Source organism: Apteryx rowi, unplaced genomic scaffold (genome assembly GCF_003343035.1).
Source record: "Apteryx rowi isolate R43461 unplaced genomic scaffold, aptRow1 scaffold_435, whole genome shotgun sequence".
Classification (NCBI taxonomy): Eukaryota; Metazoa; Chordata; class Aves; order Apterygiformes; family Apterygidae; genus Apteryx; species Apteryx rowi.
In genome coordinates, this window is record NW_020450689.1 from 147,787 (window position 1) to 168,403 (window position 20,617).

The 20,617-nt window shown below is 37.8% G+C and overlaps 1 protein-coding gene across 9 annotated transcripts in view; it reads left to right on the forward strand.

Annotated features, from left to right (window-relative positions):
• SOX6 (SRY-box 6) overlaps nucleotides 1–20,617 on the forward strand; it is a 270,848-nt gene that overhangs the window by 76,136 nt on the left and 174,095 nt on the right. For all 9 annotated transcript variants that reach the window (XM_026076624.1, XM_026076621.1, XM_026076623.1 and 6 more), the window contains one exon: nucleotides 16,120–16,209. In XM_026076624.1, the coding sequence (XP_025932409.1) occupies nucleotides 16,120–16,209 (90 nt within the window). The remainder of the gene's footprint in view (nucleotides 1–16,119; nucleotides 16,210–20,617) is intronic.

Below are 20,617 nucleotides of genomic sequence, written 5' to 3' on the forward strand. Positions count from 1 at the left end.
TCATATTTACTTCCTGGCGTTTAGCCGGTGGCCATCTGATAAGCGTGGCATTTTTAGGGTAAGTGCTATTATTTTTCCAAGCTCAGGGTTTACTGTCATTGTTCGATTTGGAAAACGTGGACTGGCTGAATGGGCTCGTTGCTTTGGTAGGGGATTACAATAACACCCGGAAGCTCGCGAATGCCTCTGACAGATGTGCTGGCGGCCTGCCACTGCGTGAAGGGTGCGGCTCTGACTGACAACTTGCAATTATGTTATGATGAATGGTTCTGATGTGTGTTCAAGAGAAAACCACTTTCTAGAAAGTGAAAGTTGTGCATACGGTTCCTATAAAGTGAGTCTTAAGAAAGGCCCTAACTTCTATTTTTTGCTGGAATAACCAATTTGGATCCCCTTTTCTGTCAAACTTTTTCTGGTTTTGATAAACAAGGGCCAAACCAAAGTTTATGCGGGGAAAATTAGCTTTGGCCCATTTTGGCTTAAGAAATGCTTTATCTGCATTTTTAGTCAAACTGACATCATCACTGTAGAGATCTACATATGCATACACACAGAGAAATACTTAAACATATACACATGACTGTGCAGTAGCCAACAAGTTCATCAAAGAAAATCCATTGAGCAAAAAACCACTTTTCTGTCAGGGGTATAATTCACCCATCAGTAGGCCTGCGTAGCTCATGTTAGTGTTAACGGGAGTTTCAGCCACACACCAAAGAGAGAATGTACCCGCAGAAGGCTTGTAAATGATCTCTTTCTTTACTAGATTTAATCCAGATTTTAACAACGTGGTACTGTCAGAGTTGCAGCCCCTGAGCAACAAGGTGCAGAACAGCTCCGGTGCAGGAGGGCACCTGGTGCCGTGTCCCTGGCAGGTTGTTACTGAATGTGCTTGACGTTGCCTGCCTCTGCATCATTTTCCAAGGCATGGACTGTATCTAGTAGCTGATAGGAATTGTATAATTTTGGAGAGCCGTTAGGGGTAGCGTTGCCTGCTACAGTCGTGATACTGCGAATTGAAACCAAAACACCTGCAAAACAATCGAAATTCAGCTCTGAGATTAGGGCATGCCATCCGAGCAAGGAACAGGAGATTGTAAAGGTCATGTTTACAAAAACCCAGATTTTGTTTGATTTGAATGAACATAAGAACATGTGTATCTGACAACGTTGATTACAGATATGTTTTTGGATGCAAAATTAGTGGTTTACAAGTTGTTTTTGTGTGGTTTTTTGTTTGGCCAAACTCTACCGAACCTTTCTTTGGAAGGCTGGTCCTTGTTGTCTCTGCTATGAAGTGATGGAAACTTCTTCTTCAAAAAATGTAGTTTTGCTCAAAACTGCAGTCTTGAGTTTAGGTGGAAAGAGCTCATAGTATTCACATTTTTAATCTAGACTTTGCTAAACTTAACACTGTTAGAGAGGAATTGCTAAGCAGCCTGATCCAGCATGGTGATTTCTGCATGACTTTGCAGTAAGCAATTCATATGGTTTTCCCATGCATTTGTTGGCAATATTTGTTCTTCTTCTCTAATCATTCTCTACTGTTTAATATAGGAGAGAGTTAATTTTTTAGGGCCTGAATCTCTATTGTCATGCATCTTGTGAAAAATTATTCCACTAGGGCAAAAAGAGTGTAAAAAAATCAAAATGAATGGGAGTATTTTACCCTTATTTTGTGAATAGCTGCACAAGGTAAAGGACTGTGGTGATTTAAATTCCTTACCCTGCGTTCTGGGACCAAGTGCCTGTAGCCTGAGGTGCTGAGTAGGTCCAATTATTATTTTTCGAAAGAAGGGGTATGTTATTGTCTTTGTACCAAAGTTCACATTTACACTGCTGTTTCTAAGATAACAAACCCATTAGGGAGTTGCATTTTGCTGAAGAGGTGAGTACGTTATTTCTTGCCAGCTAAAAAGCTTTTGGGCAATACTGGATTATATATGAATAGATATAATAGACTTAAAGATAGACTTAAAAGACCAGCTGTTCCTAAAATTCAGGGTCTTCTCACAACTGCGCTTAGCTGTCTAAACCTGGCAGCGATCTAATTGTAGACCTTACCAAATTTCCCAGCGAGTTCAGCATGCAGGGAATATGCCAGCAGCTCTGCGACCCGAGGCCACCGGCTTGCCTGGGGAAAAGCTCTGCCTCTACCTGCTTCCTTACTCCCTTTTCACAGGCAAAGGTACGTTGTCCAGGGACCGCTGGCTTAGGCTGAACACTCAGAGAGAGAGATTCGCTCCAGTTGAGCTGGGAAGCTCTAAGACACATGTAGCCTTGGAAGAAAAAAGGAACGAAATAAAGGAAACCATTGCACGTCATTTAGGCCACTGCGTTCTGAAGGATCTCTGAGGTTTACTAGAATTAACTAAGGTGATTCCTTATGGTTTTTTCCCGAGCCCTCCATCAGAACGTTGTGCTAGGTGTTACGGTGGGTTAGCAGAGGAAAACAACAGTCCTTGTCCCGGAGAGCTCCCAGTCAAATCTTATGATGAAAGAGAACAGGTGAAAGCATGGGGGGGAAGCAGGCCTTGCTGACAATGCTGGTGGCATGCTTGCTCTGCGGAGCAGCCACCTGCCCAGCCGTCCAGAAGGTGCTGTAAATTATACCTTGCCCATAAATAAGTGTTTAAAAAAAGCCCAAGGAACCAGAGCTGTGTAACTTGCGATGTTTGAGACTCTGCCTTCCTCTGCCTAAAGCTCCTGTGTTTATATTAATAGTGTGAGAGTGCAAATACGGGAGCAGGGCTTAGGCAGGTTTGCAGCCCAGCGATTAGAAAACTGATTAGTTGACAGGAAGACTCTATGGCTGTCTATGTACAATGAGTTCTGAGAGTCATGTCAAGATAAAAATCCCAGTAATATAATTCTCATCTGGAATAAAGACAATGAAAATGCAACAAAAGGATAAGAGATTAATCTCAACTTCAATTTAGGTAAACACAAATTAAATGGACCAAACATTTCCATGAGCGCATGGAGAACCTGGCAGCAGCCCAAACTTTTGCTTTGGGCTTGAAAATAAGAAGCCTTAACCAGTCTGCCTTTTTACTGCATGTATGAAGCATTGGAGACACACTGCTTTGTGTGTATGAAATCCATACATACAACCTAGCATGCAAAGGACCTACCCTTAGAAATCATGCTTTGGGATTAGGCAGGATACTCTAAAAGATTGAAAATATAGTTTACAGTTAAGTAATGTGTCGAGCCTGTTGTGAATTTGGTTACTTCTGCAGGACAAGTGCCTTATACTATGATCTACTGAGTGTAACAGGAATCAAATCTTCACCTGTTACTCCTGCACTGAATTTGATAATATATTTAAATGAAAAAAAAAGTCATACTTTTCCAGTATACTAAACAGTTTAACATTGTAACACGGATATTTTCTGCTGAAGCCTGTTCTTTGGAATGGGTACTTCTAGCTCCTAAGTCGGAACATATAATTGAGCAATCTTTTGCGTAGGGGTTATTCTGATAACATGAAACTTTCTGTTGGCCCTAAATATGAGAAAAATCCTTCTAAACAACTGAGTCTGTTAGATTGTGTTTTGCATTTGTTTAAAGAGTATATCATAAAATAGCATTAATCTCTACAATTTCAAAGTACCTGTGAAGAATTTCAGCCGTGCTTAAATTTTCTTGGGAGTTATGCAGCTAAAATTCAGCTCATTAATTTCAACTGTTATAAGTATACAGTCTGGATTAAATCAACAGGAACAAGGAGACTAAATGTTTAAGACAGAAATCCTGTAAATTATCTTTTGTTACCTGCAATATAATTCTTAGTGAGGGCTATGACATAACTCTCCAGAGTCCCATTGCCTATTTCGTGCTTGTAGTGAGGAAGCTTCTGGAAAAGAAAGGTCATTTATTAGCAGAATAGAAAATACAGAGCCACTCAAAATAGACAGCATGAGCTTGCACTGGTTTCCCATCTCAGTAGCTGTGAAGATTTAATTGCACTGAGTGTGTATTTACCTTCTTGGATAGCACATTTTGGGATGAGAACTCCCTAAATATTATTAAATCTGCTCTCAGATGTTTCCAAAAGACCCCCATTTTCTTACACTATGAAATTTATTGTATTACTGTGCTACATATTTTAGGATGATTTATATGGTGTTGAATTTGTGCATCAGCTTTGGGGGCAAGAATTATTCTCTGCCCAGCAACACTCGATGGGTTAGCAGATCAAGCAGCGTGTTGTGCTGTTATGTCACACGCGCAAAGGAGACAGGGAACCTGTAGCGATGTGGCAGCCTGTGCCGGGGGGTACGTCAGGATACGCTCTGTCAGGGGAGCAGAATGCCTCCTAGCTCCTTCAGGAGGTTGTGTCTGTTTTGCCACGCTAGGCCAGGGTGCAACATGCATTCCTTTATAAACACGTTAGTGCTTTAATGGGTGAACTCCAGTGTGGAGCAATCCCAGTCCAGTCCCTTGCTCACCCTCTCTTTAGCTCAACACGATCAGTGCCTACAAATCGCCATTGTTTCCAAATCTGCCTACTAAATCTAATTTCTAAAGGTTGGAACTTCATATAAGCATAGATTTAAAAATTTTTTAATTTTGAAGAATATCCACATAACTAGTGAATAGCTTTCTTTGGATACCCAACAGAACCTAAGGGTCTTTAAGTGAAAACAATGTTTTGTTTGCATGTAACTAAGGGGATAACTTTCACTTACATGAATAAATACTACTTTTCCTCACCAAGAATTCTGTTTCGCTCAGTTCACTAACAGGATGACCCTCAGTGAACTTGAAATTATCCAGTATTTTGTTATGTCCTCCCTGGTCAAACTGAGTCCTTGGTGTCTATTTATTGCCTATTATTCAAGGTGTACTCTGAAGACATGGATATTACACAACAGGTTTGCCGGCATATTCTATAAATGTTCTACAAACATAAATTACCTTCTCAAAGCTTTTGTAAAGGGGAAAGAAGGGTAGTCTGTATGCTCACTTTACAGATATAGGACTGAGACATAGTGTGACTTCAAAAACGTCTTTGATTTATCAGTTGTCCATTTTGAGGTGTTCAGGTCTTGATTTTTTTTCCAGAGGACTTAACTTTGTGTAGCAGTTTATATATAGCTATATATATTGCAGTCTCAATGTTTACACTGGCTTGAGCTGCAGCTGTGAATGCTCAGCAGTTGCTTGAATGCAACCCCAAGTTTTTAAAATCGAGCTCCCAGAAAATAAAGTGCCATAACTGCAAAACCTTCATTTCTCCTTTTGCCGTTCCCTCCCTCATTCATGTCATTTCTCCTGACTTCTGCAGTGAATCATGGTCAGTGATCCTATGGACAACAGCCTCATTTGCTCCACAGTCCCAGTTTATGTTTTTGTCTGGGCTTGTCCTGTGTGCTGGATGTAGCAAGGATCCTATAAAAAATAACGTACACTGTTTTTTAATTGTACATTTTTTTTTAGTTAAAGAATATATCGTAATGCTTATGTACACAGGGGTGAATTAAGATTGCCTGGACAACTTTGGTTCTTGCATTTCCATATCTTTTCAGTACTTGACTTTACAACATTAATAATGCTCTTTTATAAGAAAAAATAAAAAAATGCTAGCTAATTTTCAGCTCCATGTATATAGGGAAATGAAAATTTTAAGATATTATTCTTGAGGATATTGGTGTATTCCTTTCTTAAATGTTTTCACAGATTTATAGTAAACCAGCTATTATTCCTGAAATGTATATCCATGGCAAGTAGATTGGTGCTTGTAAGATCTGTAAACCTTTTAAAGCTCCGTTTGCTGGAGTTATTTCGGGAAAGTCTTACTTGTTCTATATTTCAATGATAATAAGTTTAAGTGAAAATTTTATTAGTACAAAGGAGGCAGTAGAACTGATTTTGTTAGTATATTTTAGTGTCCCAGAAAAGACTACATCATGTGCCACGGAGACCTTCAGAAATGGTAAATAGAGAGGAGATTCTAGCTATTGTTTTCATTCCTTTGCATCCTTGTTTGAAGTCATTTCAAATCAAGAGCATATTATTTTGCTTTCTTTGTATTATATTTTTACATACAAAAACCCTTAAGGATTTCTCATGAAAAATTCTTTTTGTTATACAATTGTTTTAATTTCAGAATATTTTATGTAAGAGCTGAGTTAAGATTTTTGTACACAATATTAAGAAGCCTTCAAATCATTAAACAGATGTTTATTACTGCATTATTAGGGTAATGAGTAGAACATGATTTGGGGGAACAAAATAGAGGTCTTTTGAATCATCCACATTTTGTTCATAAATCATCTGGTGTCACAAAATTTCCGAGGAACATTAATCAGTTTAATAGAAACCCCGTTTTCTTGCTTTTCCGGAAGTTCCCTCCATTTTCTGCCCCAAAACCAACCTAGTGTGAAGCAGCACGCGCTTTATTTTTTGATTACCTTTGATTTAAGACATTCTTATTCCCCAAAACTTGTACTAACATTTTCATGTTCATTTTACAAAATGTATAATACTTTAGACGGCCAGACACTACACACAAGAAAATTGTATGTGGACCTGGACGTTCACTTATAACCCAACTGATTTGTGGTCTGCACCAAATTTGGTGGTGAATTTGGTGAATTTTACTGCAAGGGACCTGTTAAATACTGTATATTCCCTAACAGGCAAGTGTCTACTTTATAACACCATCACGTAGATGCTGTTAATTGGCGTTTCACTAGATGGGAGAAAAGGCGGTGGTATAAACAGCTATTTGTGTCGCCATATCGTTTCTGCTGTTGAGATGGGATCCGCTGCTTGCTTGAGGCTGCTGGGAGAGCGTGGAAGAGCGGTGTGGTGTCAGAGAGCAGGGGATGTGGCCCCACGTCTTTCCGAGTGCGCCCAGGCCGCTCGCGGAGGTGGAGGCGGAGGCCGGGGCTGCGCTTGTCACAGAGTTGAGCGCTGAGCGTGGGCACGACGCCTTCTGGAGCGGCCCGCCTGGAGAAGCAAGGCATTACCTAACCGGAGGCTGGACGCTGTGGGAACTGTTTGACGGTAGTGTAACAACGAGAGGTTTCTGGATTAAATTCTCCATGGTTTGTTTAAGTGATAATGAGGAGAATGTCCCTTCAGCTCCCAAGTGTTTGCAGAGAGTGGATACCACAGAGGACAGCGAATTGCTTAGAGTTAGCAAAGGGCTATAACAAGGAGTGGTGGTATGAGATTAAGAGAATGGATAATTAGGCCAAATATTGGGAGAAATTTCAACTCTGTTAGAGACTAAGTAGACTTTGGTGGAGCTACGCCGGTGGATTCTAGGAGAGATACTGGCTCAGCCTGTTCTTCTTTTCCATGCGGAGAAAAAAAAAAATCTATCCTCTAGGGATGGTCAGTACAGTACGATGGGAAGGCAAAGAAAAATAATAAAGATCTGAAGACCTGCTTCCATTAGCACAACTTTCTCCCATCAGAAAATAACAACTGCAAATCCTATTGATTTTGTTACTTTTGCTAATAAATACATAATAAGAGACAGCAAAATAAGCATATCGTTCTGCTGTAATGTGTCATTTTATGCTCGGGGATTGCAAGCAAATTGCACTCCCCTGTTCCTAACTATCCCTGATTGCTGTTGTATAAAGTCTGAGACTCTCTCTTGTCAATATTATATGTTCACTTAGGAGGTAAATAGAGGTGCGCATACTTAGGGAAAAGGTGATTACATATAATGTACTGTATACAAGCATTGTAATGCAAATAAGGCAATGATATATACTTCAATGAATACAGCCAATCTACCAGTAAAATATACCTCATAATGGAAAGGAAGCTTTAAGTGGAAGAATGAAATGTACGTGTAATTTTGATAGACTGAAAAGATATTTCTCTTCTACTAATATGCCAAAACATTGCATCCAAGCGATTGCACCTGACGTTTCGGAAAGCTCCTTTTGACATACACAGTGTATCGTCTAGTGCAGTGTTCATGGAATTAACATTTTCCTGGAGTAATCATATACAATTAAGTGACCAAATAGTTCTGCGGCAATACAACCGTATTTCACAGGAACTAAATATATTTCTTCACACTGATCTTGCATGTTTTAGTTGAGCAGTCATTAGCATGTTTATAATGGTTCTAATTTAGCACAACATTTTCTGAATTTTATCCTTGAGTCATTTACAAATTGTTCATATTGAGTAAACAAAGGAAACAGATTGCATTTTATACTTAGTAATTTATCTGAAAGAAGAGGGGAGGGTTAATTGTCTGAAAGTTTTGCTCTGTTTGGGGAAGTGATTCTAGTCTTGCTTTGCTTGGCACACAATGCCTCTTTCCCTCTGTTCTGGGAAAGAAAAAGAAAAAAAAAAGAAGAGAAAAGAAAAGAATGGAGGAGTGAGTAAAATGAAAAATTAGGAGCAGGACAAGATTGGCCACTCCCAAAGGGGAGTGTGGAGCAGAACTGGAGCTGGCACGAGATTATCTAAAACAGTTGGTGCATTCCTTAATGATCAAGTGCTTGAGAAGTCCAGCTCTCTCTCACAGAGCATCTGTGTTGATGTTTATATCAGTGCCCTGCTCTATGGGAAAAGCATGCTTTCTCTTGTTGCTTTTCTAAAAATAGTGTGGCATATAGCATTGTACGAGTTATTTTAAGAGAATAAAAACATTTGCAGGGTTAAAGGTTCTGCTTTTTAATAAATAAATAAAAATAAAGGTCAGAACTGTATCTTGGATTATTCTTTACATGGAATTCAGAGTTCTTTTTATCTAGACTTGTGCACAAAGCCTCTTACTGGAGAACTGCTATTGAAACAAGCCATCTTAGGCAGAGTAGGTACAAGCTTCAGACTCTCTGCTGTTTTTCCCCCTCACCACATCTTAGAAAGCAAGTCTGGAAATTACCCCCAGATAAATTCCAGTGCTTCTATTTAGAAAGTCTGTTGTTTCATGCAAGATCTAGACCAGTCAAGGAGCGCAAATGAATTCAGAGGAAAACCAGAACATTTTAATGTCTAATTATTTTTAGTGAGCTTGGAGAGTTTTAATTAAAAGTTAAGAGAGCTCTCCAAGCTCTTACAGTTCTAATTTTATCATATTGTGGAAATCTTGTCACCATGAAAAAATATACAGCAGTTGGCAGATTTTGCTTGGTTCCCTGTCCTAAACAAAACTGTAATGTAGGTAGTCAGCAGTCAGTTGCATTTACATTATTGCTCTTGCAAGCAAACATCTACTGTGAGCTGAATCTCTTTTATGTATAGTTGTATGTAGGAAGGCCTTTTTGCGCTGCATGGCCCCTTTTTTGGTTTGTGTGCTTTACAGTAGTGCCTACAGCTTGCATTCGGGATCGGGACCATGCTCTAATTCACAATCAGAACGTGCGCTAGGTGTTCAGCAAAAGCCTCATGAGACACACGCCGCGCCGTGCCGGAGACAGCGCAGCCTAAATAGCCGAGCCGGGCACCGGTGTGGATAGAAAAGAATCAGTGTGAGAGGAGGCAGTAAGCGCCTGGCCGGGATTCCCTGCCTCCTTACCGGTAGAACGCGGTAGAGAACTGAGGCGAGAACTCACCTGTAATTTGCAATAAAGGTAGCAAAAGTGATTAGCAGGCTTTCCTGTCCTGAATGCCATATTGTTCATTTTTGTGCTGTGAGTGTGCTTTTATTTTTCATGAATTCAGTTTTTGAAGAGTTCTTAAATCAATAAAATCATGGAATGTTGGTCAAAGAAATCAGTTTACTGGCTAACAGTGTATCTGAAATGCCTTATATTTTAATTTTCTGTTAGACCATGACAACTAATTACTGTCGGCTAGAAATATGGAAGTTGGCAGGGCTGAGATGAGATTCTCCTGACCTGCCTTTCTAGTGACAGCTAGATCGAAGCCAAGCTCCTTATGAACGAGAGACAGTGGCAGTATGCTGCAACTATGGATGTTGAGCCTTCAGGCTGATTTTTGATTAGTTTTGTATTGTTGCTGTCTCTTTTTCTTTTATTTAAAGTTTATTGAAACAGAAAAGGATCATTTGTGTTTGAAAGAATAAGAAAAGTAGCTATGGCAACAAAGAATCTATTTTAGTAGCATTACACAAACTTTACATCCTTGGATTGAAAAAGAATAGATAGTACCATACTGCAGTTAAGTTTCTGATAGTCATGGTTAAATTATATTTTTATTTCTCAAATCATGAATGTAAATGTAAAGTCCTTAATTTCCTTTCTAATTGCTACTAGGTTATAAAATCTTGTTCCTACAAAGTGAAATAAATTTTGTTTGCTTTTTCGTTTGCTTTTCCCTTTAATACTGAAATGTTACAGTTTGCATGTAATTTTAAAATACATATTACAAAGACTGAAAACCATGAAATACTTTCATGATACAGACCTGTGCTAGGTGGTTCTTTATCTCAAGGAAATCTGGAGGGCAGTGAATTCACAAAAGGCATGGTAATCAAGCTGTCGGCATGCACTTGGAGATGGATCAGTTAGTTAGTCAAAGGTCCAACTATTCTACACAGCTATATTAAAACTGATCACCAGATTAAAAAAAATATGTATTACATTTTTTGAATAATTCACATTTTTATAAATGAAACAGCACCAATGGACATGGAGTTCTAGGTTACTTGTAAGTCACAAACACTGACTGGAGTAAATCTAAACTATACTTGACTTTTACTCAAGAATATTTGTAGAATACTGCTTTTATTTAGATTTTTCTACTTTCTACTGGATTTAGTATTCTATGAAGAATGCCAAACCAAACCTTCCTCTTTCACACGCGCAATGGTATTATTTATTATTATTATTATTATTAGGTCCTTGGCATCAGCTACTTGAGAAAACACGTTCTCACTTGAGGCAAGAGGGAAGATGTGCAAAGGCAGAGTAGGGAACAAGGTAACAAAATGCTAGCCGCTGTAATGGCTATTTGCACCTCACTTGGTTTGGGAAACAAAACCAGCTTTCCTCTTGTAGTAGAATTCCACTGAGGCAGGCCTTGTAAGAGCAGAGGTGCCTGTGCCAAAGAGCTCATAATCCTATTTAGTAGTCTTTCAAAGAAAAAAACACTTTTTCTCTAACAAATATTTCGTAGACGCTCACAGGGTAATTCCACTGGTGCTGTTTTTCTCATGTGATACAGACTTGAATGAAGCATTTGAACTCATTTGAAAAAGGCTAATCCAAAGGACACATCTTCTCCTGTGGAGCTGAAGGCAAATAAATGTAATGCGAGTAGCTAAGAGAATATAGAATATTAAGGATGGAGGAACTTGCGTATTGTTACATTGTCCCAAATATAATACATTCGCCTTTATTTAGCAATATCTACTACTCTGTAATGAGTTACAACTATAGACTGTAAGTTCTGACACAGAGACAAGGATGACACTGAATCTGTAGCATTGTTCTTCCAAAATGCAGAAGTGAAGTTTATCCTCCTCTGCTGAGGATTTGGGCATATTTTAAAATAGTTTCTTTTGGAGTGTGCCTGATATCTCTTCCACTTCCTCTACCTTGTCTTTTCCAATGCTTCTTTCCTTAAGATGTAACAGTTTAGATGCATGTAGAAAAATGTCACGTATACCTTTGACTGAATTATATTTCTATATTGTTTATGGACTTGCTGAGCATTTGCAATCATTATTAATATATCAATGTGTTTTTGTCTTCTGTCACAAAGTAACGTATGTATTCAAAAAGAATTGAATGCAAAACAAGTCATGTTTTAGAACTCATATCATTAATAATTATCAGTTTGCAGTATTGTTACAACATGTTTTGAGGGAAGCTTATTATAAAAGAAATAACAAGGCACTGCACAGTAGCAGTTCAGTTCATCACTGGTACGGGTGCTATAAATATGCCAGTCTGTACTATAGTGTTTTATTAAGTCTCAGAAAGTCAAAGCTGATTTGAAATAATAATGTCTGACAGTCAGTTCTTTGAAGTTTTGCTGCTGCACTCTCACATTTAGGCTTTCTTTTATGTATGACTTTACCATAAAAAACAAAAACACACACATGGCACGAACGCTTTTTTTTCCATATCTGTATTTCAAAGAAAGCAATAAGAAGCTACTTCAGTGAATTAAACCAAAAAACCAACCCCCCCAATTGATGAGGATAGGTGCAGGCCACTGTAAGGTCATGCAGTATTCATGTAAGCTATAGCTGAGGTTGCTAACTTATGGAACTCTATAAAAGTGAAATTAAAAAAAAAGGGGGGGGGAGGGGAAAGAGACAAGAGGCAAAAGCTATCCTTGATAGGAACAAGATGACTTTCATTTAGGCGGAAGAAGTTAAGAGCTTGGCTGTGCTAGCTAGCACACTCGTTCTTCATCCCAGCCTCGCGACAAAGAGCTGGATTCCATCCATTCCATGACTGATTGATTACCCAATGGACAAATGTTAATTCTTTTCATCGATGCTTTGTCATTGTGAAGAGGTCCTTTTCGTCTAACACCTACGGGTTTTTTCTCTCCCTTTCTTTTTCCTGCTTATTTATCTTTTAACGATCTCTTCTCATTCACCTTTACAAAACTGTTTTGTCTAACAAAATTCTCACAGTACTTTAAACTCCTTTACTCTGCAATTAAAATTGCTAACAAAGTATGTAATAAACCGTGATATTAAATAATGCTCCATGATTTCATTTAGTCATCCCAGTCTAATTATGCTTAACCTGTTTGCTGTCCTTGAAAGAAATTTTTTTCCTAGTTCATAATAGAAAAATATAAAAGATCAGAATCTGTGTGTTGTTAATATAATAAATTGCTCCAGTGCAACTACGTGAGTTTGATCTTAGATGTGTCAGTGCTAAATATGCTACTTAGTCTGTGGCATAAACCCAACTGTAGTTTATAATAAAGTCAGCGATAAGAGCTGAAAATGTATAAATGCTGATTTTTTTCTTTGCTTTTCTTATAATTGTCTTTAACTGGAATATCCCTGAATTTTGCAAATGCCCTGATCCGCAAGGCTTTGGAATGGTTGCGAAGTGGAGCCTCAGTACAGGGAGACTGATGCAGTGCAGATGTGAATTCGGGCGTCTTCAGTGTTCAGTGCTGGATTCTGAGTTGATGCTTTGTTTCTATAATGAATCAAATCAGAAAATGAATCAATATGGATGAAGACATTTTACTGAATCAATATGGATGAAGACATTTTACTGATGTCAGAAGACTTCTTTGTAGATTTTATATGTATGTGAAAAACTAATTTTCAGTAAGAAAAGAAGAAAAAATCCCTTTCTTTTTCCCAAACCTTTTCAAAATGTATGTATTTGTGAACACAGAATACAGAACTTGAAGGGAGACATGCCTTTCAATATAAACCTTTATATTTAGGTTCGTGTCTAGTATGAAGGACCTCCAGAGAGCTTTAACACATAGCATGATTTTAAATTCTAAAAATTATGCATATTAACCCTGCTAATTGAAAATTTACAGGAATTTCAAAGGAGCTACATTTACAGTGCTATACAAAAAGTTTATTGAAAGACTCATTGTGTATTTCTGTAATTTTTCCAATAGCAAAATACAGTAGCTGTAGGTTGTGTAGTCAGATATGTTATTTGCAGAATTTGAATGGCATAGTAGTGTTTAAAGAAATTCTTCTTAAGGAATTTTTTAGGCATTTAAGGAGACAGAAATCCTAACTAGCAGTGTGATTATATGAAAAAGAAGGCACACAAATTGACCTGTTTTACATTCAGATTCTTTCTCAGTCCGTCTTCAGAAATGTAATTCTTTCCTCTTACTTAATATAAGAACACTACAGCTAAACATGCATGTTTTTAAGAAAAGTAAGAGAAGAAATAAAACAAGTGCTTCAAGGAAAATATTTTATTAACTCTTGTGATAGAATTGTTTCTTTTTGTAATTTAAACATTCTTCCTTTTTTGTATGAATTGAAGAAAATATCTTAGCTAAAAAGCATTAAAATACATTACCTATAGCAAACATCAAAATAAAACTCTAAAGCTCTTTTTTTGCAGGGATGAGGGGTCTGAAATTTTGGCAGGGGAGAAACACAGAAACATCTTTTTAAACTAATGATGATATCACAAAAAAGGACAAATTATAATGTTCTATTGATAATTGATGGTTATTTCTTGGTTCTTCTATTATCAGGCCAGAACTCATAAAAGTAATAAGTGCCTGTTATTGTTAAAAGTAAATTGTTATTATATAACAAGTATTTTAACACTGCCTATTGCAACTTACAGCTCCTTAATTTTGCTTCTTTTATAGAAAGATGTAATTAGTAAATAAATTAGCTTTTCTACTGAAATATTACTTCAAAAAGTTTTACTAGCTGCGTTGTCTTTCCACGGAGGCTTGCACGGTGGAAACGTGTTGCAGTTAAAACCTGATCTTTGATCTTTTGATAGTTAGAGTTTGGTATGCTTTCAACTGGTTTGGGTTTTTGTTTTTTCAAATGAGGGATGCTAATGCAAATTTGTAGTGTGAAACTATTTGCATCCTGAAATGTGATTGTCCATCTGACCTTTTTTCTTTCTTGAACTTCTCCCTAATATTCTCTAACTCCTCCTTTTATGACCTCTCTGAATGCTCCTCCTCTCTCTGACTATTTTTAGAGTCCTCTGAGGTGGAACAAACTGTTACCTGTTGCATAGATGCTATCTGAGATACAAGTCTTAACCTGGGCTTTTTGTGTTTGTTTTCACTTGTGTGAGTGCTTCTAATGGGACTGCTGACATGGAAATGTGAGCCAGGATTCAGCCTTTACTCTGCTAGTAGCTAACAGAAGATATGCGGGGCTGAATTCTGCCTTCTTGTACAACCAATTTTTAATTCTTATGTGACTGGAGTGGTACCAGGGCAAATGTTGTCAAAATCTGGAACATTATTAGGTTTTAAAAAGTATCGTCTTGATTGATACCCATTGTACACAATTAGCAGCCTGGGTGGAGAGTTTCTAACAGGCTTAGCAGATGGGTGTTTCCAGTATATCCAAGTAAGCCACAAGGTGCTCAGCACCACCAAGAATGATGTGTGGTCTTATAATGAAGGCTGTTTGCAAAGATTCATTTTAAGAATAGGCTTGCATTTAAATCATGTGTTGGTATCTTGCTAAACTGAGCTTACGTGCTTCCCAGGAGTTTAGCATAGCCTTTGATAATGAGTCTGTGTGCCCATGAAAATACAGGCACAATGTTTTGTGGAGACTGCACTGGCCTTACTGCCTGGGAAGGCAGCAAGAGGGTTCGATTGGGTGGAAAATTCTCTCACTGAACCGAGGCTCTTAAAGGTGTGAGACTCTGGATCGTGACCTCAACCACAAGAAGTCCCATCTTAAAAATCACCTTTTGCAAGTTATCTGGAAGGTCATGTATAATTTAGACTTTGTAATCAGTTAGTTAGCTTAATTTAGGGACTGCAGAAAACCTTTAGATTTTATTCAAGAGTCTGCTATGCTCAATAGCAAATTTTCTAGTGAAAATGAGGTCTGATCCTATGCAACTTACTGAAGCCAACGTTCTACTTTCTCCTAAGTGTAATGACATCAGTGACAGTTTTGCCAGAAGAAGGCCTCCTGGATTGGGGCAAAGATTTGAAAAGTAGTCTGAACTGCGAATTATGAAAGCAGATCTTCTAATGATTGCATGTTGTTTATAGTGTACTGGGAAAAATTCTGATACTGTGAACATCCAATATGTAGAGTGCTTTTATGAATTCCATGGAGACATTATATGAATAACTTTTGCATTGACATGGGTATAAAAATGGGTTTCAGATGACACTGTGTGCCAAATTTCTAAAAAAAGCTTCTAAATCTTCATGTATAATTTTGAGTGTACAATCATTCTCAAATGAAAAAGACAGAATTTGTATATACATTGGCAATCTATGCATGTAAATTGGCAGTTAGCATGCATAAATCCTGGGCAAAGTTTTTTTTTTCAATTAGACCCTTGTTAAATCCATAGTAACTCCATTAACCTCAGTGCAATTACTTCGGATTGAAAATGTAGTTAAATAAGAACTCTGTTTGGCTACAAGTTCATTTCCCTTTGAAAATATGGTCCAATTAGAACAGAAAGAAAAGTTTTAACAGGAAGGTGACACCTGTTTTCCTAATCTGTAAGATTATATTAGATGTATCTTCCTTTTTTTTCCTAATAGATTCATCCTGCATGGAGAAGCTACTTTCTAAAGACTGGAAGGAGAAGATGGAAAAATTAAACACAAGTGATCTCCTTGGAGAAATTAAAGGTATGTCACTCAAATTTTAAATGTTAAAATGTATTTTAAACACTGTTTCACAGATTTACTTAAAGTTCAGAAAAATAATAGAAATAACAATCATAATTTGAGCATGTTTTCCTCTTTCCAGCCAACTCACCCAATCTTCTAATGTTTATCTTTAGAATGACAGAGGTCTTTGACAAACAAATAAATTAGAGCATGTAATAATCAGTTATAGGCAGTATCAAAAGCATTACAGCAAACACCAAGTTAGTTACATTAGTTCATTGACATCAGTTGCATATCTCAGTGTCCAAAGGAAGAGGAAGAAGCATCTTGAAAACATGGAGTTTTTCGTACTTGGTACTGTTTCTTCCCAATTGCATAAATTATATGTAGAAACTGCTTCCAGATTATAAAAAGGGGATCATAGTTTGATCACTGTTTTAAATCTTTGATTGAAAATTGGAAAAATACCACAATGTATTTGTTTATATTTTCGCTGTTTCTGGGGAGAAAGAGAAACTCTGGATGCAGTTCTGGAGCCACTGAAATCAGTGGGAGTTTTCTTGCTTGTATAGACAGGACGTTCCAGTAAATCCAAGATTCGTTGGACCAGACGTCTAGTAAGACGAGAATTCCCTCGACAAATAAAGACCTTGTAGAGAACTTGAAGTGTTTTTTCCCCACCAACTAATTCTTCCATAGATTTTCCTATTGAAAAGAATTTCAGTGTTATTGATTAAGCAACAAATTGAAAAGATGTGTTTGTGTGCTGTGAGCAGGGCTCATAAGGCATTTTTAAAGGGTACACAAGGTACCTAAGATTTATTTCTCTTTATTGGTATAATTTTCTTAAATAGCAACTACAAATATGTGGAAAGAAAGATCCATGCACATTATATTAATAAACCTTTACTAATATTAAAACAAAAAGAGAAATGTTATTTGATAAAAGTTGATGCTTAGGGTTTTACATTTCCACCAGGGAAACTTAAGATAATTACATTCATTTATTACATAAACAGAGGAAAGACTGGTCCTTCTTTAGTAAGTAAGTTATAATTGGTTCCTTCAGCTGATGCAAGACCAAAATCTAATTGTGTTTAGATATTTCCTTCTGATGGACTTCTCTTGTAGAAATATGACTTAGGTATTAGGCAGGTAAGAAACTCTACAGTAGTGTCAGTGGCAGAAATATAATAAGCAGTTTTACAAAAACATGTTAATAAACAAAAGCTAACAAAAGACTGTAATAAACAAAGGTAACAAAATTATGTCTTGAAATGATATTCTATATAAAGCTGTATTGTCTCCCAATAGCGAGGAAAACGTTGAATGCTTGTTTGTCCGTTAATTGCACAATATAGCTACTTAAGTCTCTAAATAGAAACTACTTGAATGCTATTAGTGAATCAAAATTAAAAGAGGTGGGATCTCTAACAATGCAGGATAATGTTCTTTATTCTTTGATATGGCATAAAAAGCTTTTTCATGAGCTTTCATTTACAAAAAATCTGTTCATTTTTCTGGAATTATGATATTCCTCCTGTTTTCTTTGGATATATATTCACTGCAGAGTGAATTAGCAGAGTTCTTGCTCCTAATCCTTTTCTCATCTACCTACATTCTCAGGCTTGGAAGGTTTTTCAGCCCATTCAACTAGCTTGTCTGGGGGTAAAATCTATTAGCTGCATAAAAAGAATCATCCAGTTTGGCTCACCAGATTTGAATGTTGACAGTCATTCAGTAAGTTTCCACCACTATCCTCATATACTCCCGAGGACAGATACGTATTCGTGGAAGTCGTTTGGAAAGCAAAGAAGGAGACCTCAGCTTCAGTGTCAGGAGCTATGGCTACCTCCCACTCCTCTGCTGGTGAGAGTGTGAGAGGACATGCACTAGAGAGGAAATAACAGTGGGATAGTTTTGGTGTATGGTTGTTAACATGTAGCAGAGGCTAATGCCGGTGCTTAGATTATACACTGATTATATGCTGTGCTGTGGTCATATCCACAGATCATGGGACAAAACGCCGTATTTTCTGCAGCCCTTAACACCCTTGGTTTTTGCATTGGCCCTTGGCTTGGCATATCTGTAACTGACTGCTCAGAACTGTGTGGAGGAACCATAATATAAATGAGAATCAAATACTAAGGATCTTATTTCTGTCCCTAGGAGATTAGATCGTTGAGCATTTTTCATCATATCCAGGTATCCTAAAAAACAGGTTGATGTTGTGAGGCTGATGTGAATTGAAATGTAACTATGTGCTCCTCACTTTCCCTTTCTCTCTTTCCCTCTAGTAATCTGAGTCATTGTGAGTTCCCCAGTGACAAAGGACGGGTAATGGGTCCATCCTTTTGGGTCCCCAAATCCATCATTTGGGGTCCCCAAAGTCAGCCAGCCCTACCCAGGCTGGTAGTTAAGAGCATGGTACCCATCAGAACAGTAAGAGACCAGTCAGGGGAATGAGATTGTGGGACTGACCGTGCTCCACTGCTGTTCACTCTCTCCTTCTGCAACCTGTTGTCTTTTTTACCTTCTTTCCGAAAAGCTGAGCTAGACATGACTGTATCTTTTGTTGGCAGACTATCTCTGGAGGTTAGCTGGCACTGTTCGTAGTGCTAGTTGCACTTAATGGGACTATAATCCTTACACATCTAAAGAGTTGTTTCTTGTGAAGTCTTTCATTATCTTTCATAGGATTACTGTGAAGAAGGAAAACTATTCCTATTCATGAATAAACTGTAATATAGAAAGATAAAATTACTTGTACAAGGTCAGTTAATGAGTTGGGGGGTAGATCATGGAGTCCTGCCTTCACCAGTACAAAATACACTAAGAGTCCTTTCTCTAATCCCTAGAAACCTTTCCTTAAGCAGTCTTAATGTCTGCAATATTCTTCTCTACTGCTAGTTGACTTCCAGCAAGACTCAGTGCTGAACCTTTGTACTGCCACTGCATTTAACATTTTTCATGAACAGCCAAAATTACAAAGAAGGCACACACAGACTCAGAAGATAACATAATGATTGCTGTTCTGCAGTGCACTTGCAGTTTTCAAACCTCTGTGCAAAGGTACTGGTGTCATTTTATAGCTGAGGAGAACAAGGTGCATAGTTACATAGCAGGCCAGTGGCAGGTCTGGAAGCAGGATTCCTTTCCCCTTGCCTCCCAAGCCAGTTGCCTAGCCCCTGCCTCCAAGCTGGCTAGCTTCTAGCTGGTAGGGAAATTGTAGGCTACTGGGAAGGATCAGGGTAATAGCTGGATATTAACTTATATTAGCATTTGTGGATCTCAAATTGTTTTCAGAGTAATCTCAGTAAGAAAAAAACAAGTCATTCTAGCCAGTGGCAGCATGAAAACYGGGGTGCAGGAAGAAAGTAAATCAAAGGATGTGATCCAGAGAAATTTTTTAATCTACTAAAGAAGCATACTTAAAAAAAGAAGTCCTTTTAATATCCAGGGTGGTAGATTTCCAAAATCATGAAGTTCATTTTCATAGTGCTGAATGGATTTCAGTCAGGTAACTGGCAGGGCACGCTGAGGTCTGAAAGAACTACTTCCGAAAATGTACCTTCTCGGGGATGTCAGATATCATGTTGCCTAACTTGCATTACATTCCAAATCAATATATTTAACTGTTTGATATTTTTCACTTTTGTGCAGCCTTACTCTCTGTTCATATTACTGAGAGGCTAACTTAAAGACATGAAGCGATGCAGTAAAAATAAATAAATGAGGTCATTAGGGAAAAAATCTCAGTTTTAAGAAAACGAGGTGTGGTCCTGTGAGGAGCAGCTCTTTGCACTGACTGTTACTGGGAGTTGTTTATTTTAGAGCGAAGGCGTTGTTCTTGTGAAGGATAACCTGAGCACATACTCTTCTTCTGTGTCTGCACAGCTAGCACCCTCCCCCCTCCAGGGAAAGAATAGCATCTTGCTTGTGGGAAGGAGGTTCACTAAGACTCAGTGCCAGAAAAAAGGATGAAAGCAGCAGAAAAAATAATGTACCACTGACACAAACTGTTTCTATTCATATTTGGGAAGCACACAGATGAGAAGAAAAGATAATTGGGTGAGAGAAACAAATAAAAAAATGGTGTCTTCTTGCTTTACCTTCTATATTTAGAACACAATAGTGTTAATCAAGATATAATTATAAACTATATCTATTAATACGACAGAAGCCAATATAAAAGTAGCAAACAGTGAAGCATTTATTTTTCTGTAAGTGGGATTGTTCATGCTCACAATTACTCTTACATAGCATGCTTCATTTGTAAAAGTGCTTTTTCTGAGTTTCTTTATTAGGATTTCAGTTATTGATAATGGGCCAGATTCTTCCTTGATTTCCAGCCAAACAAGCCATTGACTTCAGCGAGGTTGTATGAAACTCAGAGGAGCATTTGGCAGAATGCTTTGTAGCCAAA